Raw genomic sequence first — 25,616 nt, forward strand, 5'->3', positions numbered from 1 at the left:
TAAAATAAGGGTTTTACACTGTAAAAAAAGTCCTGTAAAAAAAACGGTCAAATCACTGGCAGCTACGGCTGCCAAGCAAAAACCATAAAATTAAAAGAAAAATATTGTAATTGAAACAAGAAAAATCTCTAAAATAACAGTTTTTTTCTGTAAAACCTTCAATGAAATTTTCTGTAAAATGATTGTTTTTGCACTTTATTTCAATTAAGGTATTTTATTGTAATTTTAGGGTTTTTGTTTGGCAGCCGCAGCTGCCAGTCATTTGACCGTTTTTTTTTAAGATTTTTTTTTTTTTTACAGTGTATATGGACAAAAGTATTGGGACACTCCCTTCTTTAGAACAAAAAAAGTCACTTCCAAAACTGTGGCAATGAAGATGGAAACAATTCATTTATTTAAAAATTGTATTTCCATCTCTGTTGCAACAGATTTGGAAGTGTCTAAAATGACTCTACCCATGTGTACAAGTCATCGGTGTTTAGTGATGAGTTTTAGGCTCAAGATCTGCATTTAAAGTCACACTAGAAGTGTTCAGCTAGAATTAGGACTTGGCTTTCTGCAGACCAGTCAAGTTCTTCCACACTGACTCAATCAATCACTTCTTTTTGAACCTTGCCTTATAAACAGAGGCATTGTCATGTTAGAATAGAAAAGAGTCCTGTCCAAACTGTTGCTTTAAAATTAGAAGCACACAATTCCCTAGAATATCATTATATGCTTAAAAATAAAAAATAAAAGATTTGTACTCATGGAAATTACTGAAGTAGTCAAACCTGTTCATTAGATGGGGGTGACCCAATACTTTTGCCAATATAGTGTATGTAATATGTGCTTCATGGAGTTATTAGCTAGCCAGTTTCAGTCAGCTATTAATAACAAAGAGGAAACTAGTTTAAATGACAGGATTGCCATTTTATTTATAACATAATCTAAACTACAAACTACAAAGGAATATGCATATGTCATCAAATGACAATTGACCATAAAAATGGCAATCAGCATGTGACAAATGAAATTCATACTTTGGTGAGAAAGTTTGGGCTGCCAAAATTATTTAATATTTTTATATCACAGTGGAAATTATGGTGATTAGAGTAATAAAACACAACACCCATCCAGAGGTGTACACAAAATAACTCTAAACATACACCTATAAATAAATGTACGTATGCGTAGGTCTGGGGCCAGTGTGTTTCCCCCATAACTAACTATTTATATATTTATGTATATATATATATTGGTTATGTATTGTGCAATCATTTAATCATTTCTCCTTAAACAGAACCTTTTTGGCATAAAAGTTTTTTTTAATTTTTATTTTTTTTAAAGGGAGTAAAGAACCCTAGGGTGTATAGAACCCAGTGTACGTTTTTAAATAAAGACTATAAGAGTCCCTCTGCTGGGACAGATTTTTGTCTTCTAGTCTTCTTTGTGAGCACCTCCCCTGAAGATGACATCACAAGAAGCCTATAATGCCATTCTAATTACCATATTTTAAATCATTGTGACACAAGATTTTTTTAAATGCCTTTATTGATTTGAGGGGTGGTACAGTACTGGGAAGAAATTAAAGCTGAGAAAATATTTAAGAAAATTTTAATTTCAGAATAACACTTGTCAAAGTAACTGTGGAGCAGGATGACTGCATGTGATCTCACAGGTCTTTAGCACAAACATAAGCCTGCGTGTTTGCACAGGTTTGATCGTTCCAAAGGTTAGCTGTGGGGTGAAAAAATGAAATGTTATTCTCATCATTATTGTCATGTTAGAATCAAAATAAAATAGAATGTTTAGGACATTTTTGACAAATGAGTAGGGATGGGTATCGTTTACATTTTATCGATATCGATACTTCTTATCGATACTGGTACTTATCAATACTGTTATCGATACTATTTGGTGCAAAAAGATATGATGTGAAAAGTTGAAAATTTCAAGTTATTTTATTACTGCTGAACATTAGCAACTGTATAAAAGTTCTTCAGTCAGGAGCAGGGAGTTATTTTTCTCTTTGTGTTGTATTTTATTAACATTTAAAGGAATAGTTCACCCATAAATGAAAATTGTCATCATTTACTCACTCTCAAGTTGTTTTAAACCTGAATGAGTTTCTTTCTTCTGTTAAACATAAAAAAATATTTTGAAGAATGTATTCATTTTTATTCTTGTGCTGAACACAAAAGATGATATTTTGAAGAATGTAGGTAACCAAACAGTTGCTGTTCCCCAGTGACTTCCATATATATATATATATATATATACAGTGAGGAAAATAAGTATTTGAACACCCTGCTATTTTGCAAGTTCTCCCACTTAGAAATCATGGAGGGGTTTGAAATTGTCATCGTAGGTGCATGTCCACTGTGAGAGACATAATCTAAAAAAAAATCCAGAAATCACAATGTATGATTTTTAACTATTTATTTGTATGATACAGCTGCAAATAAGTATTTGAACACCTGAGAAAATCAATGTTAATATTTGGTACAGTAGCCTTTGTTTGCAATTACAGAGGTCAAACGTTTCCTGTAGTTTTTCACCAGGTTTGCACACACTGCAGGAGGGATTTTGGCCCACTCCTCCACACAGATCTTCTCTAGATCAGTCAGGTTTCTGGCTTTGAGCTCCCTCCAAAGATTCTCTATTGGGTTTAGGTCTGGAGACTGGCTAGGCCACGCCAGAACCTTGATATGCTTCTTACAGAGCCACTCCTTGGTTATCCTGGCTGTGTGCTTGGTCATTGTCATGTTGGAAGACCCAGCCTTGACCCATCTTCAATGCTCTAACTGAGGGAAGGAGGTTGTTCTCCAAAATCTCACAATACATGGCCCCGGTCATCCTCTCCTTAATACAGTGCAGTCGCCCTGTCCCATGTGCAGAAAAACACCCCAAAGCATGATGCTACCACCCCATGCTTCACAGTAGGGATGGTGTTCTTGCGATGGTACTCATCATTCTTCTTCCTCCAAACACGTTTAGTGGAATTATGACCAAAAAGTTCTATTTTGGTCTCATCTGACCACATGACTTTCTCCCATGACTCCTCTGGATCATCCAAATGGTCATTGGCAAACTTAAGTCGGGCCTGGACATGTGCTGGTTTAAGCAGGGGAACCTTCCGTGCCATGCATGATTTCAAACCATGACGTCTTAGTGTATTACCAACAGTAACCTTGGAAGCGGTGGTCCCAGCTCTTTTCAGGTCATTGACCAGCTCCTCCCGTGTAGTTCTGGGCTGATTTCTCACCTTTCTTAGGATCATTGAGACCCCACGAGGTGAGATCTTGCATGGAGCCCCAGTCCGAGGGAGATTGACAGTCATGTTTAGCTTCTTCCATTTTCTAATGATTGCTCCAACAGTGGACCTTTTTCACCAAGCTGCTTGGCAATTTCCCGTAGCCCTTTCCAGCCTTGTGGAGGTGTACAATTTTGTCTCTAGTGTCTTTGGACAGCTCTTTGGTCTTGGCCATGTTAGTAGTTGGATTCTTACTGATTGTATGGGGTGGACAGGTGTCTTTATGCAGCTAACGACCTCAAACAGGTCCATCTAATTTAGGATAATAAATGGAGTGGAGGTGGACATTTTAAAGGCAGACTAACAGGTCTTTGAGGGTCGGAATTCTAGCTGATAGACAGGTGTTCAAATACTTATTTGCAGCTGTATCATACAAATAAATAGTTAAAAATCATACATTGTGATTTCTGGATTTTTTTTTAGATTATGTCTCTGACAGTGGACATGCACCTCGATGACAATTTCAGACCCTCCATGATTTCTAAGTGGGAGAACTTGCAAAATAGCAGGGTGTTCAAATACTTATTTTCCTCACTGTATATATATATATATATATATATATATATATATATATATATTTTTTTTTTTTTTTTCTATCAAAGTCAGTGGATCAGCAACTGTTTGGTTACCCACATTCTTCAAAATATCATCTTTTGTTTTCAGGACAAGAATAAAAATGAATACAGGTTTGGTACAACATGACAGTGAGTAAATAATAATAAAAGTAACTTACGCACGCTTCAGTGTACGCGCTCTGAATAAGCGCACGTCAGAGCAGCACGCGAATGAAATGTTTAACCGGCAAGGCTTTAAACTAAAGCACCCGCAAATAATGTACTTTTGTGATTGCGAATAAGTGCAGTGTCTCTTGAGTGTAAATCTACCGCTGAGTGAACATTTGATGTGAATGTGTCTCGCGAGTTGCAGTTGGAGCTGGAGCCGGGAGACATAGTAAATAGGCTACAGCAGGTAGATGAGGTAGATGTTGTGTTTTGTTAGTAAATGTTTCATTATATTACTAGTGTTGCCTCCTTTGTTCACTATTACACTACTGAATATATTGCATCTGACGCTGGTGTCGCTACTACTTGTCATAGAACAGATCCGATCTGTGTCACACATGAGCAAAAAAATCGGAATTGGGTCACATTTAACTGACAGTGTAAACGAGGCCTTATAGTTGTGTAACGTGAGTATGGGTTTTGTCCCCCTCGGCTAGGGGTGGGCGATTTGGTAAAAATATCATTTTAGAGCACGCGCTTTGGGTGTATGTGCTCAGAAAAGGCGCTCGTCAGAACAGCACACGAATGAAACGTTTAACCAGTAAGTCTTTGAAGCAGATGCAGATAATGTACTTTTGTGACTGCGAATAAGTGCAGTGTCCCGTGAGAGTAACTCTACCGCTGAGTTAACACTGATGTGAATGTATGTGGCGTTGTACAGTACACAGAGACGGCGGAGCCAGTAGGCTACTGCAGCTGATATAATGCGCGCTTAAGTACGATACTACGATATTTCTTCAAAAAGCAGATCGTGGAGACATTTTTATAGTCCACCATCAAAAATCTTCATATCGAACACCCCTACTCTTGGCAGAAATCGCAGACTAGGGGCACCGGACCGCAAGGGCACTTTACCGTCGGACCTCAAAGGGACCCCCCCCTTGTGCACGCCACTGCTGAAGCTTATCGGTAGTCCGGTATTGACTTAATTACGTACCGGTCCAAAAAAAAAATACCGGTTCTCGGTACCCATCCCTACAAATGAGCCATTTCATGTTACTGGATGATCTGAAATAATAGGAATGTAAATAATTATGGTAAATAAAACACTTCATTCTTACGGTTGAAGTTGAACTCCCCGCAGTTCTCAGTACCACCAGAAGGTTGTGAAGGGCCCCAGTTAGTGTAGTCATATGGAGTTCCGTCAGTCCACAACCATTGTCCTTTCTAAAAAGCAAAGACAGCGATTATAAGAGTGCTCTACTGTATTCAGACTCAATTTAGAAGGTCATTTTGTTTGGCTTTGAAGAAGTCAAACCATCTTCATTGCAAACTTTGGAGATCAGTCTACTCTAGACAAACAAGCTAGACAAAGCAAAACAAAACAAAAAAGGCCACACAACTTTACTTACATGGTTACCATCGTGAGTACCAAACCAACAACGTGTGGAAGGCGACGGCAACAGACTCAGAAGAAAATCTTGTTCTATTTTACTATGTACAGATGCAAGATTTGCATCCAGACTTAGGCAGTTCCTCTAAAGAGAGAGATTTTTTTTATTGTCAATACAAAATACAGTCTTTTTAGCATAAAGCATAACTTTAAAAAAAGGAGAAAAAATAAAAAGGTTGGGTCTGACTGATTACTTGCTCAGTATTAGTTTTCTGTCAAATTTATTTACAAAAAGGAAATTTTATTTACCTCTGCTGTGACCCAGTTGACCGTCTGAGAGAAGAACTTGTAGCATCGGACTCCAAAATTTGTCCATCCATAGGGGCATTTTTTAACTTAAATTAAATTAAATTACGTATCCAGTAAATAAACATTACAATATAGAAATATTACAATAATATTATGATAAATATTAGCTGGCTGAATAGCATACATTTCCTGCTATCCTTCTCCATAAAGCTACAAAACATCAAAGTTTTGGCAGAAAAGCTTTTAAAATTAATTAACGAGGAGTTTTTACAAACAAATGTAGCTATTTGTTACCTCCTGCCTTCCCCATGGAGAACACAACGAAAAGAAGCAGAAGACTTCTCAGCATTGCCATGATGAAACTGAAAAATAAAAGTTAAGCATTTAAAATTGAATGTATGTATTATTATTGCACATTGTGGATTGTCAATGTATTTTAAAGGCAAAGATACTTTAAGTCAAAAGGTTATTCAGTAGGTCTCTGTGCCAAAACTCACCTTGGTTTTCAGATCGTTGCCTTCAGAATCTCAGAGGAAGATTTTGTGAAGTTCCAGAAAGAGCCCTGCTTTTATACTTTATGTAGCATGCCCACTGTCCAGTTGGCAGTACTGCAGTGAAATCTATGTGACAGAAATAATGAGATGGTCAAAGTTGCGTTGTTGTTCAAAGTTGAGCCGCTCTAGTAATGACTTTATTACAATCATTTAATCACAATCTCTTATAACTTCATGAATATCTCTATTCAGCAATAATAATTCTTGAAGTCTTTACATATGATCCAGCAAAACCCTGATTTATTTATGAAAAAGTGGGAGTAGTTGATATGTAGTTTGTGTGTGTGAGTGATTATAACACACTTTTCTTTTTTATTTCCAAAAACCATGGGCATGACATTTCTGTTTTTAAATCATTAAAAAAAAAAAACCCATTTACTTCCACTTAAAGTGCCTCACCGCAACATTGATGTTTGCATTTTAATTAATTTTTTGTATTTTTAATGTATTTCTATGTATGTATGTGTCAGACCTGTGTCCTGTCTTGTGGTTTTCTGTCTCTTGCTCCCCTTAACCTAGTTTCACCTCTTGTATGCCCATATTTGGTTATTTTCCTGTTCCTGTCCCCATTTAGCTATTATATGTTCATTCTGTTCCAGCTGTGTTTGTTTAATTACCTCGTTTAGTTATAGTATTTAAGCCCTGTGTTTCCCTGTCTCGAGTGTCTGGTATTAACGTCAATGTCCTGTTTCTTGTGTGTCTCTGCCTGCCTTGTGTGACCTTTTTTGGATTTTATTAACCCTCTGGCCCTCTTCGTTTAGGAGTCACACTTGCCTTCTTCACGGTCAAAAGTGACAGAAAAACTAACGGGGCTCTGTAGGGCAGCGATAATGCATACAATACTCGGCCCTGAGGCATGGAAAGTCCAAGGCTTATAAAGAGTGTCTAAATGGGTTTCAGCTGTGTAATCAGTGCAATGTGTAATCTGTGACAGCTGTGTGATCTGTGCAATGGATGATGGGAAATGTAGTAGATGGTGAAGTGCAACAGTAATGTGATCAGTGCAATGAATACTGTGGTGAGTGAGTGACCTCTGGTGGTGAGTGAATGGAAGTTACAGACCAGATTCGTGACAAGCACCCTATATAGATATATACAGAGGCTTTTGGATTCCCGTTGTTTTTTAGACATAATTTCTTAATTTTTTTAGGTTTTGCTATTAGATATATATCTAGACATTCTAAAAGACTACTTTTTGTCAAGGTTTAGATATTTTTGGTTAGATAAGTATCAGGTTTTACATTATGATTACAGTCAAACATTAAAATCTGGTTAGAAAGGGAATACATAGAAAGCATTTTTGTTACTCAATATTTGATAATTAACAACAAAACAAGGAATAGATAGTGATAATTCAAAACACTTTATATAAACATTTTGTAATTAATTGATATTTTATTCAATGTAATTCAATTAATGTTAACATATTTTCAAAATTTGCTCTGTTGCAGTTTTACCAGTTCATTTCTGTGTATATATGTATATGTGTGTGTGTGCGTGTGTCTGTTTTGCACTCCTGATATTCTAGAGAGTCACCCCTTGATTGCTGCACACTTTTTTTCTGACCAGTGGCTGATTTGCTGAATTTGAGTTTGTACAACCAAAAGATTCACTGAGTTTTCACATTTTTTCGTATTTCCCATTCATTTCCTATGTCAGTCATTTTTGACCGCGAAGAAAAGTGTGACTATTTTTTTTTTACCCTTTAACATATCCGAATCATGTCCATGATTTTTTGTGTGTGTTCATATTGCTAATGTGACAAAAGTAACCAAGTGTCATCTCATTCCGATGAAGCTAAGATTTTTTGAATTTCAAAATATAAAATTTTTTTGATTACTGTAACTTAGGGATAAGGGTGAGACAGTATATAAGCGACTAATATAAGCATTCTTCTTACAAATTAACAAGTACATTAGATATTATGGGAAGTGTTGCTGCTTACACTAATTGGTGCAGCATAAAGACCCTTTAAGGCAGGGGTTCTCAACCTTTTGCAAGCTGGGCCCCCAAAGCTGGTTCATTGCAGTTGGGGCCCCAGTGCCCCAGTTACTAGGCTATTGTTAGAATTGGCAGTAGCACCAGACTTCTAATGTGAGCTTGCAGACATTATTATTATTATTATGAGTAGTAGTAGGCCTATCATCATTACTAGGCTATTGCTATATAATTATATGAGGTTACATGCTTTATTGTTGTTATTATTATTATTATCATCATCAGTATAGGCCTATTATCATTACTAGGCTATTGCTATAATTGGGAATTGGCACCAGACCTCTGATATTAATTTATGCTTTATTATTGTTATTATTACTAGGCATCATCTGCATTTTTTACAGAAGCTTGCAGGTAGGTGATGTTAATGTGAGACCTGAGCCTGCTTTGCCTTGCAAAGATCCTCAATTCTTGGCTCAATGTTTGATAAACATAGCCTCAAATCATCCTCGATTCGTGCACAATTGCAGTATTTCGTTTTGAGTGCAGTCATTTTTGAGAATCCTGCCTCACACAAATATGTGGACGCGAAAGGAAGGAGAATCTTCAAGGCGACGTCACAGAGTTCAGGATATTCCTGCATCGATGCTGCCCAGAATGACGAAAGAGGGCAGGAGCTAAAGAGTTCCTTCAGTCTACTGTCACTCTTCAGCTCAATAAGCTGTTCCTGCAAATCAATTGATAGCTCGTTTGCTGTGCACACAGACGGATCTCGAACCCACGCAAAAGAGCGATAATCCTCTTTAAAGTACGTCGCAAATTGTCTTCTCATTGCTGACAGGTGTTCAGACGCTGATTGAAACAGGGAGGAGAAATCGTGTGACGTGCCTGCATCAGTGATGAAGTCTGCAAGGCTGGGGAACATGTCGCAGTTCCCTCGACTAATGCGGCCATGCCACAGGTCTAGTTTTTGTGTGAAGGCGTGCACTTTGTCAGCAAGGAGCAAAATATGAGTTTCGCGGCCTTGCAAAGACAGGTTGAGACCGTTCAAGCGGTCAAATATATCGACCAAATAGGACAGAGACGCAAGCCACATAGTGTCATCCAGATGCTTCGCCAGATCTGATTTGATTTCTGTCAAAAACTAAAGGAAAGCTTTAACTGTAGCCTATATTCTGACTAGTTTATTCGTTATAAAACTAAATATATTAAAACTAAATACGACCTCATGTTTTATACGTTTGCAGCCTCTGAAACTTCCGTCCGTCATAAAAATTAATTTGGATGGTTTGATTTTCTGCATTTTTCGCATCAGTAGCAAATATTTTGAGGGGTGTTTTTGACAATTGAGAGCCACCAAATGACGAATATGAAAAAACGAATTAGAAAAAGACCTTAAACTTTTGAGGCTCGCGCAGCTTCTCGAGGAGAAATCAAACAAATGAGCGCCGTTTTCTAAAGTCTGTGAGCGCAGCACACACAAATAAACTAAATTGACATACTGCAGTTAAATTTCAAAATGTGGTGTTTTTATATTTATAACATTTGAATACAGTTCAGCAACATACATCACACGACCTGACGACCAAGAGAGCTGACAATTGACCTTCACCTCACGATTGAAAATGTGACACTGATTTCATATGACAGTTCAACAAACAAGTTAATAATATTAGTCACTTACATTTTAGACGAAATAATGACTGTTTTGGTCTATTTTAGCAGCGAAAATAGATCCGATGAATCCAAACAAAGATCACAGCATAGCGCATCTCACAGCAACTCAATCGTGTTTTGAATGATTCAGTGTTTTGAACGAATCGGTTGAGTCAAAGATTCAATGACCCATGCACAAACATCTGTCTCATTCTTGATGAATCGGCAGTTTGAACGAATCGTTTGAATGAACGACTCAATGACTCGCTTAATAAAACCGCTTATCACCTGCATTTGCGCTCACTATCGACAAACCAATCAAATTTGTTCAAAACTCTTTAAAAAAAAAATAATCAGTCCAAAAACATTTTAATTTTTATTCAGGAGTTATGTATATACAAAACTATAACTTTTTATGACAGTAGTTTAGTGATAAAAAAAAAAAAAAATCATTTTTTTCCCCCTCCCATCCTGTAGCCTACTCGCGCCCCACCGGTTGAGAACCACTGCTTTAAGGGATTTTAATTACAGAAATGTGATAGTGTCTCATGTGTACGGAAGTTTAAAGAGATGGGACTTTTAAACTCACAGTGTGTCTGCCTCCTGAAGTCCTCCCTTCTGATCTGCCGGCTGGAGCCACCTCTTCAGTCCCCTTGACCTCCATTTCAGCAGCATTAGCTTGAAGGTTTTTCCAAATTGCAGCCTTGAAATATATGTATAAATATATATTGTAAGGTAATTATTAAATCTTAAGCATTACAGTTTTTTTTTTTACAATTATTAGGACTAGACCCAGAATTCGCACCTCATGTGTTTGATGAATGTTAATGCATAAATTCATGCAGCAGCTCATAATTTCTGTAAAAAAAAAAAAAGGTCAGATTATAGTGTTCAGATTAAATTTTTAAGTTTGTTTGCTCATAATAATCCCCACCACAGTAAAATAAGTATGATTTTAATCACATCATACGGCATATACGCTTCAAAAGTTTTCAATCACTCTAAAAACTGAACCTGCTCAAGTGCAGCAGACAGATTAGGCCTCCATTCAAGAACAAAAGATGATGCACTTACATTTTACGGCTTTCTCTAACATATCTATAATGTTTTTCTCTGTCAGAGCTTCCCACACGGCAGTGTTACCACTAAATAAATATTATTATTAAATTCAGATTGCACATATTGAATTGTCTTAGCAGGTGTAATGCTACAACAGCGTGCTCAGTTTGATTCACAAACAAATGACTCATTTGAATGGTTAAGTGAATCGAATCAGAGAGTCACTCGTATGATGTTTATGGCGCCACCAGCGCAGTCCGACTCCTTTGATTCAATAGCAGTCACTCGTTGAAAAAGAAGAATCGAATGAATTCTAGCAAACAAAATAGAATTTAACTCATTAAAATTTAATTAGCTGACGTTATCGTGCACTGGATACAGCTCATCGGTTTTTTTATATTAAAAATTTACATATTGTTTTTCTAAAGAGACCGCGCCTAACAGTTAGCCTACTCATCAACACTCAATATATCCGGGACCGAATGGTTTTTCTGACGTTATGTTATCAAAGCAAACCTCCTAACAAAAAACATCTAAAAAATATGGGATTAACCGCCAAATCTTTCTCTCAGGCGGCGGAGTTCATTCTAGCAGCGGCCCTCCGGCGACAAAACCAGCTCGGGCCGAAGGTAAATACACACAACTACACCGAGCGCGGACCTGCCGCACGTACAACAGCTTTCAGCCGAGATCGACCCAGACAGAAAAAGCCGTCTGTCTGCCAGAAGTGTTTTGTATAGTCGGCGCGGCTCTGGCCCATTAGGGACTTTAAGCAGCCTTAGTCGAAAAAAATCATTAAAATTAGTTTAAGTTTAAAACATAATCAACACAGATTAAACGAAAGACTAATGGTAGAATCTTATAATGATGGAATTAAATGGTATATACCATAAAACGCAACATTTAACTACATAAGCTGTCACATTGTAACGACTACGTACGGCAAAGCAGCTGTTCTCCGCTAGAAGGCCACAAAGTAGCAGTTGAAGTCGTTGATTAGTATCGTTTAATAAATTACATCCATTTGGAAAATTACAAACTTCTTATTGGGTGGGCCACAGATGAAAGTGGGTGGCTACGCAACTGCTCTGCATATAAAATTATATGTTCTTTAATAACATGAAACTGTATGTTAATTCCACAATCATTATTTACAATGTTGCAATTATTTTGTTTCTCAGTTTCTGATAAGAATGAGGCAGGAGATGTTTCTGTGAGAGTCTCTACCTATATATAGCACATATAAAATGAGCTTCACCGGAAGATTACGAGCTGGCTCATCTTTATCCGGAAGTTCTAAATAGCGCTCTGTGCATATGGTCAATTGACAGATTAAATAGAACATTGCGTAGTGTATAATGAGCACAGACAAATTTTTTTTTAGCTTCAGACTTTGATTCTCTCCAGTCGGTGGAGATCAAACATGTTTGATATTTTCAGCTGACTTTAGAACATATTGTTTTCATTTGTCACGCATCTCCTAGCAGCAATGCACACATTTCTGCATGAGTTTGTTGTGATCGGAAGGAATTTAAAGTCTCCTATAGACAGGCTACATATAAAAATGTGCAGAGGATTGCTGTGCTGTTGTTGGCTGCCACAGTAACGGCAGTGAGCTAAGGAATTCCTTTAAAGTACTTGTTTTGCGTATCAGGAAATCTGTCTTGTCAGGCACTGTATATATGGCTTGCAGCGCTTAAGTTAAAATACTGAGTGTGAAATAATAATATATGTTAAAATAATATTTGCTCTTATCATTCTGTGTACAAAATCCCATGAACTTCACCCCGATCGGGAGCTGTGTGTGCACTCATCTGTTTTCAATGTCATCTTCCCACTCATTGAACTATGACTGGTCCTTTACTGCAAAAAGACGGTCATTGCGACACTGTAAAGTGATGAAACAATGGCGCCACATGATTTTTTTAAATGACTTTCGTAGGTTTCACATTATATTATCGGCTCTGAAAATATGTAAATGTGACTAGAAACTGGAAATGTAAAGCACCGTTCTAATCGGGGGAGACTTCCGCGTTCAGAAAAAGGTCTAGTGTCTGATCCTCAGTCGTTTAGTGTGTGATGCCCAGTTTTCCTTTGTGACTATTTACAAACGATAAGCGTTTTGTCATGATTGTGAATTATGCTTGTATGACATGGGAAATCTCTTTATTTAACTAGTTGTTTGTTGTAATGTTTTTGAAAAGTGTCTTATGCTCAGCAAGGCTGCATTTATTTGATCAAAAATACAGTAAAACAGTGATTTTGTGGAATAGTATTACAATTTAAATATTTTTACTAGCGCTGTCAAACGATTAATTGCATCCAAAATAAAAGTTTTTATTTACATAATATATGTGTACTGCATATATTTATTATGTGTATATAAATACACACACGTTCAGTATATATTTAGAAAATATTTACATGTATATACATTTATATATTTACATTATTAAATTTTATATTAATATATAAACAACATATTTTTCTTAAATATATACATGCATGTGTTTGTATTTATATATACATAATAAATATACGCAGTACACACTCGTATGTTATGTAAACAAAAACTTTTATTTTGGATGCGATTAATCGTTTGACAGCATTCATTTTTACTTTAATATGTTTTTAACTTTCAGCATCATTACTCCAGTCTTCAGTGTCAAATGATCCTTCAGAAATCATTCTAATATTCTGAATTAGTGCTAAATAAACATGTTTATGATCAACAGCTTAATATTTCTGTGGAAACGGTTATAGGGTTGTTTTATAGGATTCCTTGAATAAAAAATAAAATCTTTTAACGTTACAAATGTCATTACTGTCAGTGTTTATCAATTGTCCTTCTTGAATAATACTATTAATTAAAAAACAATCATACTACTAAAAACACTCTTACTTTGCTAAATATTCTAAATATTTGTTTAATGGGCAAATTTTAGTTTTAGTTTTTCAGCAAGCCTCTTAAGGTGACTCTTTCTCATTTTTCACCTTTTATATTTATTTCTCAGGTGAGCGAGTTCAGACACCCTAAAGTGTCCCATTTGTACAGAGATGGTAACTGAATTTATTTCATTATTTATTCTTTTTCATGCAACCTGTTTTATTTTGTCTTTATTATTTTTTTTAATCATTATTGTTATACTTTTGCAAACAGTGTGTCTGTTATAACCGGTTCTTTATTTTTTCACTTTCATTCATCAGGCCACGAGGAGGCACTCTCTCGCTTCACTCTAAAGAAACTAATTCTGCTGGTCTGCTTTCTGGATAAAGCCAAAGAGTCTAGACTGATCGAACATGATCCTTGTTTGTTCTGCATGGATGCTGAATTTAAGGTATGTGGATTTATATATATTGGAAAAAAAAAAGTTGAATAAAGGTGGTCAAAACAAGGAATTTCACAATAGTGCACTGTAAAAACAAACAAAAAAAATCTTTATTTATCTTTCCCTACAGTCAAGCAAAGATCTGCTACTGGTGTTTTCTCGGGACTTCCTCAGCGGTGAAGGCATTTTGTCACGGCACCTCGGCCACTTGGGCCTAGCAGTATCCCATGTTCAGACTCCTCTGGATGAGTTCAACTTTGCTGTGAAGAATCTTGCTGTTGATTTGAGATGTGGCATTCGTTTGGTGTATGTTTGATTATTGCATCTTTATTGTTCATGTGTCATAACCCAAGCCAATATTTAGATTTGACATTTAACAAGCCACCAAAATCCCATTATATACATCTTCATTAAATGTTTCTATATTCATCTTCAGACGGGTCATGGAGCTCTTCACTCTAGACTGGACTTTGTCTAGAAAGCTGCGGATACCTGCTATTAGCCGCCTGCAGAAAGTGCACAATGTTGATGTTGCACTACAGGTTCTGAAAGACAAAGGTGTTGACCTTAAAGATGAGTACGGTGAGTTTCGTGACCATAAATAACTAGCAATGCCTTTATAATCTGATGAAAAAAACCTCACTCTGAACTTGCCTTCATTATCCTGAAGGAGCGAACATTGACTCCAGAGACATTGTGGATGGACACAGGGAAAAGACCCTAAACCTTCTGTGGAAAATCATATTTGCCTTTCAGGTATCAACCAGGGCTGAAGGAAATATTTTCCAGTCCACTTTTATGATAAATAATTAGTTTGACTGTGGCTATTTTTATCTTCCAATATTGTACGTGACCTTTTAAACACTGACCTTACATTCTGATGTACTTTAATTTTCATAGGTGGAAGTGCTACTTGATGAGAATCAACTCAAAGAGGAAATCAGTTTCCTCAGGAAAACATGGAGGACTAAACAGAAGCTGGCCTCATTAATGGCTAACAATGGGGTTGCATTGACGAGGATGAAGTCAAGACAAGCATTTGAACATCCCAGCCAAAAGTGACACTGCTCATGGACTGGGTCAATGCTGTTTGTGAATTCTACAACATAAAGGTGAGTCACATTAAAGAAATAGTTTGCTCGTTTATTCACTCTGCAGAGAGCTAATACATGTTTTTTTAATAAGGTATCCTGCATAGGATCCTCATCTGAACAAAATCTCCATTATTTTTCCAGGTTGAAAATTTCACGGTGTCATTCTCAGATGGTCGTATCCTGTGCTACCTCATTCATCATTACCATCCTGGTCATCTCCCTGCAGAAGAGATTCAACAGAGAACAACGCAGACCATTGAATGTGGCCATCGTGGCAGAGTGGAGCTCAATAACTCCTCGACTGACTCGGACTGCTCTTTTGAAAATTTGCCCACAAAACAAACTGGTACTTTGAGAAAATTACTTTTTTTTTTTTTTTAAGATTAAGCATTCCTGTAATAGTGTGGTAATTTATACAATTTAACACTGTAAATGTCTCAGAATGGTTTGCTTTTTTGCCTTGGGTTCAGAATCCCCTTTAGTGGACTTCAGAGAGCTACTTGAGAATGAGAGAAGTAACTTTAAGTTGGTGAACACTGCTGTGTCTTATCTGGGAGGGGTGCCTGCTATGATAAATCCAGAGGATATGTCCAACACTATCCCAAATGAAAAGGTAAAAATAATTGTAATCCCCTTCCACATTTTGGGTTAGCAGAAAAACATGCTTGTTGGAGAAGAAAAAAAAACTCTTGAGGTTGTGTAGAAATACTTTTCATATTAATGTTTATTTAATGCGTATTGATTAATTGTGACTTTTTTTTTAACCCAGGTTGTCACATGCTACCTCTCCTTCCTCTGTGCCCGTCTTTTGGATCTCCGCAATGAAACGAGAGCAGCCCGAGTAATCCAGGGTGCATGGCGGAGATACAAGTTACAGAAGGACATTGAGCTTATTCAGGTAACGGTAAAGTTTTTCTACTTTTAAACTGCTTGGAACCTTGCTGTGCTTAGATTTTTTTATCTTATATTCAAATGCTCTGTATGCACAGCAAAGGAACCTGGCTGCTACTAAAATTCAAGCTCTTGTGCGGAAGTTCATCTTGAGAAGAAGAATGATCAGACAGAGTAAGGCAGCCATCGTGATCCAAACATTCTGGAGAGGATACGTTGCACTGGAAAAGTTGAGAGTGCTGAAAAAAGAGAAACAGTTTGCTCTTCAAAATGCAGCTGCAACTGTAATTCAGGTATATTCAGGATTAAGACAATATGTAACCCAGCTCATCCTGTACTGCTGCACCTAGTAAAATTTTAATATTTCAGCAGTTAGCCAATTAATAGATCAATTATAGATCTATCTCTAGATGGCTAATCTTAATTAGAATTTTCTTGTCCTCCCATAGAAAACATACAAAGCTTGGAGGATTCAAAGTCTCCTAAAGAAAAACCATGCTGCCTCTGTAATCCAAGCAGCTTTCCAGAAGTGGCACGCAAAGAAGTTGAGGGGAAGAAATGCTGCAGCGTTGTGCATTCAAGCATGGTACAGAATGCAGCGTTGTAAAACCCAGTACCTAGATATGAAAAGCAAAGCAGTTTGTGTTCAAGCATGGTTTAGAGGTCACCTTCAAAGATGCAAGTTCCAGACTTTAAAGAAAAGGCATGATGCTTCAATTGTCATTCAGAGTGCATTCAGGGCCTACCTCGTCAGACAACACGCATCTAAAATGAAGCAAAATGCAGTCGCGATTCAGAGGTGGTTTCGAGCATGCATGCTAAGGAAAGCAGAACAGAAGAGATACTTCAAGATTAAATCAGCAGTTCTTGCTCTGCAAGCAGCTTTCCGTGGCTGGAAGGTCCGACGATCTGTGGCTCAGCGCCACCAAGCTGCACTTATGATTCAAACTGCTTTCAGGCAGTTTATGGCTCAAAGGCACTATTTATGTTTAAAAAGATCAGCCATTGTTCTGCAACAGAGATACAGAGCAAAAGTACTTGGAGACAAATTACGACAAGAGTGTATGGCTCTTAAACTCGCTTCGGTGACGATTCAAGCAATTTGGCGAGGACGAGCTGAGAGGAAGAAGATCAGTCAACTCCACAGATTTGCCAGAATCATTCAGTCAAACTACCGTAGATATGCAGCACAGACACTGTTTTTGGAAATGAAACAGGCTGCTGTAGTCATTCAAAGAAACTACAGAGCCTTCAGAGATGGACGGAAGGTGTATGCAGAATACACAGAAATTAAAAGAGCGGCAATTGTGCTACAGAGTGCTTATCGTGGCAAGAGAGCAAGACAAGAACTGCAGAAGAAAAACAAAGCAGCAACTTTGATTCAGTCTGTGAAAAAAGCACATAGGTGCCGTCAGAGGTTTTTAGCTCTAAAACGTGCTGCTATTTTCGTCCAGCAACACCATCAGGCTTTAGCACTTGGACGGCTGGAAAGAAGCCATTACATCCATTTGAGGCACGCAACTCTAACTCTACAGGCCATATATCGGGGTTCCAAAGTGAGGCAAAATCTGAGACGAGAGCATCAAGCTGCTACTATCATTCAAGCTCAATTCCGAATGCATAAGGTACGCGCTGCCTTTCTTGCTGCAAAGTGTGCAGCTATCATCATACAGCAGCAATACAGAGCCTATAGAGTTGGCAAATGCATGCGAGCTACTTACTTGCAAACTAAAAATGCTGCTGTAGTTATTCAGTCAGCGTTCAGGGGAATGAAAGTTCGCAACTACTTGAGAAAATCTCATCAAGCTGCAACAGTGATTCAGGCACATTTCCGTGGACATTCCCAACTCAAGAAGTACCAAAGACAACAGTGGGCCGCATCCATTTTACAGCAGCGATTCAGGGCAATGATGACTAAAAATGCTGTCATGAAGAGATATGCAGCCATGAAAACTGCTGCCATATGTATCCAGTCAGCTTTCCGTGGAATGATGGTGAGAAAGCAGATTGCAGAAAGGCATAAATCTGCAAAAATGATCCAGAAGACATATAGAGCATTCAAGCAACGCCGTGATTACCTTGCTCTCAGAAATGCCACTATTCGTATTCAGGAACAGTTCAGAGCAATTATAAGTGCAAGGCAGCAACGTAAAAGGTTTTGCTCCTTGAGAGCAGCCGCCATCACTTTGCAGTCTATGTACCGAGGGATGAGGGTAAGGAAAGAAATCGATAGAAAGCATGAAGCGGCTGCTGTGATTCAGGCAATGTACAAAATGTACAGAACTCGAGTGCCATTCCAAGCTATGAAACTGGCTGCATTGGTCATACAGAGGCAATACAGGTGCCATCTACTGAGAAAAGAGGCGAGAGAGAACTTTTTGAAGCTACGGCGTAGTGCAACTGCAATTCAGGCAATTTACAGAGGAAACCATACACGCCGTGACATTGCTAGAATGAATTTTGCAGCCACAGTCATTCAACGGAAGTACTTTACCTACAAACAAAGAAAGCACTTTTTGTCCATCAGAGCTGCTGTTGAATTCTGTCAACAACACTATCGTGCCGTTTTGGTAGCAAGGTGCGATCGGAGAGATTATTTTGCCAAACGCCAAGCTGTTGTTGCAATCCAAGCAACTTTCAGAGGAATGCAGGTCCGTCGACAGATCCGAAGAGAGCATGAAGCTGCAACAATCATTCAGTCCCATGTGAGAAAGCACATCCTCAAGTTGCACTTCCAGCGACTTCGGTGGGCAGTCTGTACTGTTCAGCAGCGTTTCAGAGCTAACAAAATGATGAAACGAGAGATGGTAGCACTGCAAGAACAGAAGAGTGCTGCCTTGATTCTGCAAGCAGCCCATCGTGGCATGAAGTCCAGACAGACTTTGAAGCAAATGCATCAGGCTGCCACCACTGTTCAGGCAACTTTCAGAGCTCACAGTGCTCGTAAACGGTATTTAGCCATGAAATGCGCTGCCATTGTCATTCAGCAAAGGTACCGTGCCACAAATGTAGCGAAACAGCAGAGAAAACATTTTCTTGAAATGTGCCAAGGTGCACTTGTTGTTCAGGCATGTTATAGAGGTCTTAAAGTTAGAAGGAAACTACTACAACAGCGTCAAGCAGCTGTCTTGATTCAGTCTTGTTTTAGGAGACACAAAGAGATGGTTAAGTACCAGGCCATGAGGTTGTCAGCTATTATTATTCAGAGCTATTACAGGTCAAACATCCAGGCTAGAGCAGATCGTGAGAGCTATCTACGTTTAAGAAAGTCAGCCATTGTCATTCAAGCAGCTTATCGGGGACACTCTCTAAGGATGCAATTGGCAGAAAAGCAAGAAGCATCCATCATCATACAGGCTGGTTTCCGGATGTACCAGCAGAGGTCAGCATTTAAGAGACAGCTCTGGGCAGCCAGGGTTCTCCAGCAGAGGTTTAGAGCCCTGAAACTTCGAGGCGAGCAGATGCGTAGATACCAGCAGGTAAGAAATGCTGCTGTATGCCTGCAGAAATCTTTCAGAGGGATGAAGGGGAGAGAATTGGCCAGACGAACCAAGGCCACAAGAACCATCCAATCCTACCTAAGGATGGCTGTCCAACGGCAGCGTTTCTTGAAAGAAAAAGCTGCAGCAATCACGATTCAGTCTGCGTACAGAGGCCTTTGCGCCAGAGTTCAGCATGCCAGGATGCAAGCAAGCGCAACACTCATCCAAAAGTGGTACAGATCATGTAAACTGGTCCAGAAAGATCGGAATGGTTTTGTTGCTCTTAAGCAAGCTACACTTATCTTGCAATCTGCATTGCGTGGAATGCTAATGAGGAGGCTTGCAAAGCGAAGGCTGGCTGCAATCAAGATTCAGTCTGTTATGCGCATGCATGTACACCGCAAGCACTACGTGACGCTCCGCTCAAGTGTCCTGAAGTTGCAAGCTCATTACAGAATGTTTGTGGACCAGAGAAGATACCGCAGGTTGCAGGCTGCAACTATTATTCTCCAAAAGCATTACAGAGCTCATAGGGCAACAGTGGAGCAGAGGAGCATTTATCTGAAGACACTCCAGCACATAAAGATCCTTCAGGCCAGAGTGCGTGGACACATTGAGTACAGAGGATTTCAGAGATTGCGTGCGAGTGCCATCACAATTCAGGTATGCGATTCACTATACTTGTATTCTGTCTTGTAATTTGTTTTATCCTGCATCACTTTTGGAAATTCAACAGAAGGGAGTAGGTTTAACTGGGAAGGCAAAATTTTATTTATTTTTTTAACCCTCAAACAGGCACATTATCGCGGGATGATTGAAAGACGCAGGTTTCAGCATCTCAAGGAATCGGTTTTGGTTTTACAGAAGCATTACAGAGCTTTCCGCCTCTGCCAGAGAGGGCGTGCACAGTTTCTTCAACTGCGAAAATCAGCTGTTGTGATACAAGTAAGCATGAAATAACTCAAATTACATTTGATTTAAACTTTTTTTTTTTTTTTTTTTTTCTTGAATCTCTAGCACCTGTTACTGCAAAAATCCTACTTTTGTTTCTGTTTATTTTTTAATGTACACTTGTGTTTCTGCTGATTATCCTGTTTGAGATTTTTGGATTTAAGTGTGTACATCTGATTTTTACGTTTGGTTTATCTCTTGTTTACCTCAGACAGCATTTCGGGCTTATCAAACAAGACAACATGCTGTGCGAGCACAGGCTGCCCAGAAAATACAGGCCTGGTTCCGAGGACGCATGGCTAGACGAAACTACATTTTAAAACAAGCTGCTATTGCAACCATTAGTCGGTGTATTCAAGCAAGACGCCAACGTTCAAGGTAACAAAGTATATTTTATTATTCTCTTCTGCTTTTAAATTGTCGAAAATATTGAATAATAGTAATAGGATATTACTGAGATGTAGTTAGTGGTATTTTGGCTGGTTAAGTGATCATGACGTGACCCACTTTTTAATAAGAAAAAAAATGCTGGTGAACTTTGCTTTTACCAATTTGTACCAATTCCGGAAGCAAAATAGACTTTGTGCAGTGATGACATTGCTCTGTAAATACAGTCTAACTAAAGTTTGTTATTTGCAGATAAAAAAGTTTCAGGGAAACCGTTTTCAAAGTCCATTCGTTTATACAGACATTATCCTGTGTAATATTGCTTGTATTGCCAAATATTTATTTTGGTCTGTTAGGTCTTGACTGATTTTTAAAATAATTGGGTCGATTTGTGTTGTGCTACATACAAAACATTTGCTTTGACTTACAAAGAACTGCTGAAGCTATAGAAACAATCCTATTATTCACAAAGAACTGCTGAAGCTATAGAAACAATCCTTTTATTCCCAAATGTATTTTGACATAAATGTTTAGCAACTTTTGAAATCATCACTAAGCCTTCAGTCTATTCTTTTTCACAGCAAATAACAGCTGCTGTGAAGATACAGTCAGCTTTCCGAGGCTTTAGCCAAAGACGTCGATATCACCAACAGAGAGATGCTGCCATAATTCTACAGCGCCGTTTCAGATTTTTACGGCTGGCCAGAATTAAAGAAGAAAATCTAAGACGACGACACTATGCCGCTGTCTATCTTCAGGCTTTGTGGCGTGGTTGGCTTGCAAGACAACAGGCAAGTTTTCTTTATATCTATGAGTAATGTTGTTATTGACTTGCATAAGTAATTGGCTATTTAAAGGATTTGTTCACTTCCAGAATGAAGATTCGTTCCAAATCTGAGTTTCTTTCTTATGTTAAACACAAACGAAGATATTGGTATTCGAATAGTTGAGCACCATTGACTTTCATAGTAGGAAAAAAAATACTAAGGAAGTCAGTGGTGCTCATCAACTGTTTGGATGCCAACATTTTTCAAAATATATTTTGTTCAACAGAAAAAAGAAACTCATAAAGATCTGGAACAAGTGGAAGGTGAGTAAATGATTTTTATTTTTATTCTGGAAGTGAACTAATCCTTTAAGTAATCGTTCAGCAACCAGCTAGTTGGAGAAGGTTACTCAGTGCCCATCCGTGATTCTTGAGTCAACTGATGGGACTGAATATGCTAAAAGTTAATAAATGTGTATTAACGTTTTCCTTTTTATAGATGAAAGAAATGGCTTGTGCTGCAAGACGCCACCGTTTCACAGCTGCGGTTTACCATCATCTCTGTGCAATAAGGATTCAGAGAGCTGTGCGAGCACACTGGGCTCTTGAATCCGCCAAGAGGAAGATCTCTTCGGTCCTATACATCCAGGTACATTTAATCATCAAAATAAAATAATTTCTTAATTACAGCGAAGGTTTGTTTTTGAACCTCACAGATTTTCAACCAGCTTTGTATTGTTGCAATGTTGGTGTATATAGCCCTATTTGGACGGGACTAGTTTTACAGGGGGTCGTTAGAGAAATTTGTGTTTCACAGACGTACTTTGCGTTTTTAATCCCATCCAAATCTGCCACATCTGTGTTTTTCTCACACGACCTCTGTAATAATTCCAGAGCAAATTACCTACTGTTTATTTGGCAAACTCCGTGATCCTCTGAGAAAACTAATCCCATCCGAATGTCTGTGAGTGCCGACTATTTATTTATTTATTTTTTCACAATGCATTTCCTTGTGTCTTTTGGCCAATATGAACTACCGTAGACGCTCTTACCGTGCAGCGCGTGCATTTTTTATATGTTTGCATCCCGGCAAAGAAATAAAAAATAACAATAATAAAATCAAGAGCCAGATCACATAAACTGTTAAGACTGGCTACTGTAATATTGGCCTCAGCGTCAGATTAACGTTGCTCACCTTCATTTCTGCACTCAGTTGTTTTAATCACATATGTACCTTTATGAAAATTAAACATGGTTTTACCTAAAAAAAAAAAAAGTTAAACTAAAGTAACCCCACATTAACCTTGCTTTTGCTATACTAGCCATATCGCTTCACCATGATATTTGTAGTAAAATTTATAGTTTTGTAGCCTATACACATCGCGTGCATGAGCGCCTGATCCCTGCGACGCCCAGATGTCCAAAACAAACCCTCCCACCTCTGTAATAAACACGGAGATGTTAGTCCTGTCTGAATTGGTACAAGAAAGTCGCAGGTGATGAGAATCGAAACTCAAATGTAGTTTAGAAAACTAGTCCCATCCGAATAGGGCTTATATAAATAAAAAAAAAGTGTAATTTTTATCTGTTACCTGCATTGAGATACTTTGGGTGATAAATAAATGGGGAGAAAGGGTACACTGTTGACAGTTCTGGGCTTTTGTGAAAATGACAGATTTCAGTGTACATTTCTCTCTTTCTCTGCCCCACTTTTCTAGCAATGTTTTAGGGCAAAGCTGCAAAGAAAGAGATACCTTAAAGACAGAGAAGACATCATCAAGACCCAGAGAGCAGTGAGAACTTGGTTACATCATCGCAGCAAAGCTGCTGCTACTATCCAGCACGCAGTTAGGAAGCTCCTTCTGAGACGCCGGAAGGAGAGGCTACAATGTGGAATAATAAAGGCACAGGTATGGTGTCTTAAATGAACTGGTTTAAAAACAACAACTGACTTATTTAATATACATTTATGCATGCATGCTTGTAATGTACTCACTATTTACTGGTTTTTCAAAACCAGTATCTTTAGACCACAAAAGTGTTAATGTAGGTGTTGGAAGTGTTCTCTGTTTTGGGTGAACAACTATTAATTAGAATTTTTATCATTTAAATGTAATTGTTTTAAGGCACTCTGGAGGGGTCATCGTTCAAGAAAACATCATGACACAAGCAAAGTTATTTCCATGAGGCGCCGTCTCAGGGAAGTAAATCGAGGGGTGAAGGAAGAGGACAAGCTTTGTAACAAGACTACAACAGCACTAAGCTACCTGCTTGGACTTCAAAATTATGCTTACATTCTTGCAGCCTTGAAACATTTGGGTAAGACCTTGTTTTTAAAGTTTGGAGGCTGGCTGATTCATAAAATGATAGCTAACTTTATCTTTTTGTCATGATTGAAGAAACTGCCACAAGACTTTCTCCAGAGTGCTGTGAACGTCTTGTTGAAAGCAGAGCAACACACACCATCTTCACTCTGATAAGGAGCTGCAACAGAAGTGTGCCTTCAATGGAGATCATCACATTATCCATCCAAGTTCTTCTCAACTTATCAAAGGTATGTTGCCTCATAATTAAGGAATTAGAGTTGTTAGTTACAAATTTGTATGAAATCACTTAATATGCCGATTAATTAATTGCATATAACATTGCTGATTTTTGCTTTTTTCATTATATTTTTCAGTACAACAGAACCATTGATGCAGTTTATGATGTGGACAACTCTGTAGAAACCCTCCTAGATCTTCTGCAGATCTACCGGGAGAAGGCTGGAGATAAGGTTGCAGAAAAAGGTGGCAACATCTTTACCAAGGCTTGTTTTCTCTTGGTCCTCTTAGTCCAGGATGAAAGGAGAGCAATGGTGGGTGTTTTGCCTTAAGCAACTGGGTTCAATAACAGTTGAAATAAAGTGCTATCAATACAGCCCCACTTGTGTTGAAACTGTAGCAACTTTAATGCCATGAAATGTTCTGTTCATACAGGAGGTTCGAAACCTTCCAAAGGTTTCAGATCGCATTCGCAGCATCTACCGACTTACACTTCGAAAGTGCAAGATGGATGCTGAGAGAAACAAAGTCAAGCAGAAAATGAACGCCTCTCTCAATGGAAGCTTCCTCCTCCAAGCCACCCCTCGAAAATCAAAACCTGTGGCCAGGTATGCAATTATCTACTATGTATAAAATATTTTTCCATAGTCTGTGTTGTAGGGAAGACCCTGATCCCATCAACCTTCTGATTTCTCTCAGGTTTGCTCCCGACTGGGTTCTACGGCGTGACAAATTAAAGGACATCGTGGATCCTCTTCGTGCCATTCAGATGCTGGCAAACGCTCTGGCTATTGTGCCTTGAAAATATTGCAGCAAGGAAAAGTCTGTATTACCTGTGCCCTGCCAAAGTGTTGCTCAGAATTGTGCACCCTTGTAAATATTATGTATTTTTGTATTGTGAATATTTTTAATGCCGTTTTATCAAAATGTTGTGGATGACTGTTTTATTGGCGCATTGGGGTCTGTGCTAAAAGATGGCACGTTAGCTCTGAGATTCTGTAAATACAAGTGCAGTTTGGAATTGATTTATTTTAAAGCGCTGGAATTGAATATTAAAAAGAACCACAGCTTGTTCTTTTTCTTCTGAAATAACAGAATTAAAAAAACATGAGTGAGCCAATGTGTGTGTTTTTTTTTTCTTCTGTTCCTTGAAAACAAATCTGGTATTACACGCAAAGCAAATACTGTAAGGTCTGCACCAATAGGCCAAAATGGCCAAAAGTTTATTTTGAGCTCGTGCAGTTATG

The 25,616-nt window shown here is 38.2% G+C and overlaps 2 protein-coding genes across 5 annotated transcripts; one reads left to right on the forward strand and one right to left on the reverse strand.

The window, feature by feature from the left end:
* Positions 1 to 1,531: 1,531 nt before the first annotated feature.
* Positions 1,532 to 10,716, reverse strand: LOC131529813 (galactose-specific lectin nattectin-like). Of its 4 annotated transcripts, XM_058759725.1 has the most exons (8): positions 10,673 to 10,716; positions 10,457 to 10,570; positions 6,217 to 6,339; positions 6,014 to 6,081; positions 5,720 to 5,805; positions 5,430 to 5,555; positions 5,139 to 5,244; positions 1,532 to 1,719 (listed from the first exon to the last, which is right to left on the reverse strand). In XM_058759725.1, the coding sequence occupies exons 4-8, from the start codon at positions 6,072 to 6,074 to the stop codon at positions 1,655 to 1,657; spliced, it is 444 nt and encodes a 147-aa protein (XP_058615708.1). In that variant the 5' UTR covers positions 6,075 to 6,081; positions 6,217 to 6,339; positions 10,457 to 10,570; positions 10,673 to 10,716; the 3' UTR covers positions 1,532 to 1,654. The 4 variants fall into 4 exon arrangements, with proteins under 4 accessions (XP_058615708.1, XP_058615707.1, XP_058615710.1 ...); XM_058759724.1 differs by lacking the exons at positions 10,457 to 10,570; positions 10,673 to 10,716 and adding an exon at positions 9,896 to 10,015; XM_058759727.1 differs by lacking the exons at positions 10,457 to 10,570; positions 10,673 to 10,716 and adding an exon at positions 8,219 to 8,236.
* A 752-nt stretch (positions 10,717 to 11,468) lies between these two features.
* Positions 11,469 to 25,463, forward strand: LOC131531014 (abnormal spindle-like microcephaly-associated protein homolog). The gene is given in 24 exon segments (XM_058761563.1): positions 11,469 to 11,555; positions 13,941 to 13,986; positions 14,134 to 14,264; positions 14,386 to 14,561; positions 14,692 to 14,837; positions 14,926 to 15,011; positions 15,156 to 15,306; positions 15,309 to 15,367; positions 15,491 to 15,695; positions 15,820 to 15,962; positions 16,119 to 16,247; positions 16,339 to 16,533; positions 16,690 to 20,385; positions 20,518 to 20,667; positions 20,885 to 21,051; positions 21,288 to 21,297; positions 21,642 to 21,851; positions 22,326 to 22,475; positions 23,545 to 23,736; positions 23,953 to 24,145; positions 24,226 to 24,380; positions 24,507 to 24,683; positions 24,805 to 24,977; positions 25,069 to 25,463. Coding segments are annotated over 24 exon segments (6,930 nt in total). The 3' UTR covers positions 25,172 to 25,463.
* The last annotated feature ends 153 nt before the right edge of the window (positions 25,464 to 25,616 follow it).

The sequence above is a fragment of the Onychostoma macrolepis genome, chromosome 22 (genome assembly GCF_012432095.1).
Source record: "Onychostoma macrolepis isolate SWU-2019 chromosome 22, ASM1243209v1, whole genome shotgun sequence".
NCBI lineage: Eukaryota > Metazoa > Chordata > Actinopteri > Cypriniformes > Cyprinidae > Onychostoma > Onychostoma macrolepis.

Bases quoted from the DNA above. Each gene is read 5' to 3' on its own strand.
- LOC131529813 (XM_058759725.1), bottom strand. From the start codon at position 6,074: ATGGCAATGCTGAGAAGTCTTCTGCTTCTTTTCGTTGTGTTCTCCATG. The intron at 5,806-6,013 runs GTAACAAATAGC...ATTTAATTTAAG, and splicing joins CTCCATGGGGAAGGCAGGAG to TTAAAAAATGCCCCTATGGA. The intron at 1,720-5,138 runs GTAAGAATGAAG...TTCACCCCACAG, and splicing joins CGGGGAGTTCAACTTCAACC to CTAACCTTTGGAACGATCAA.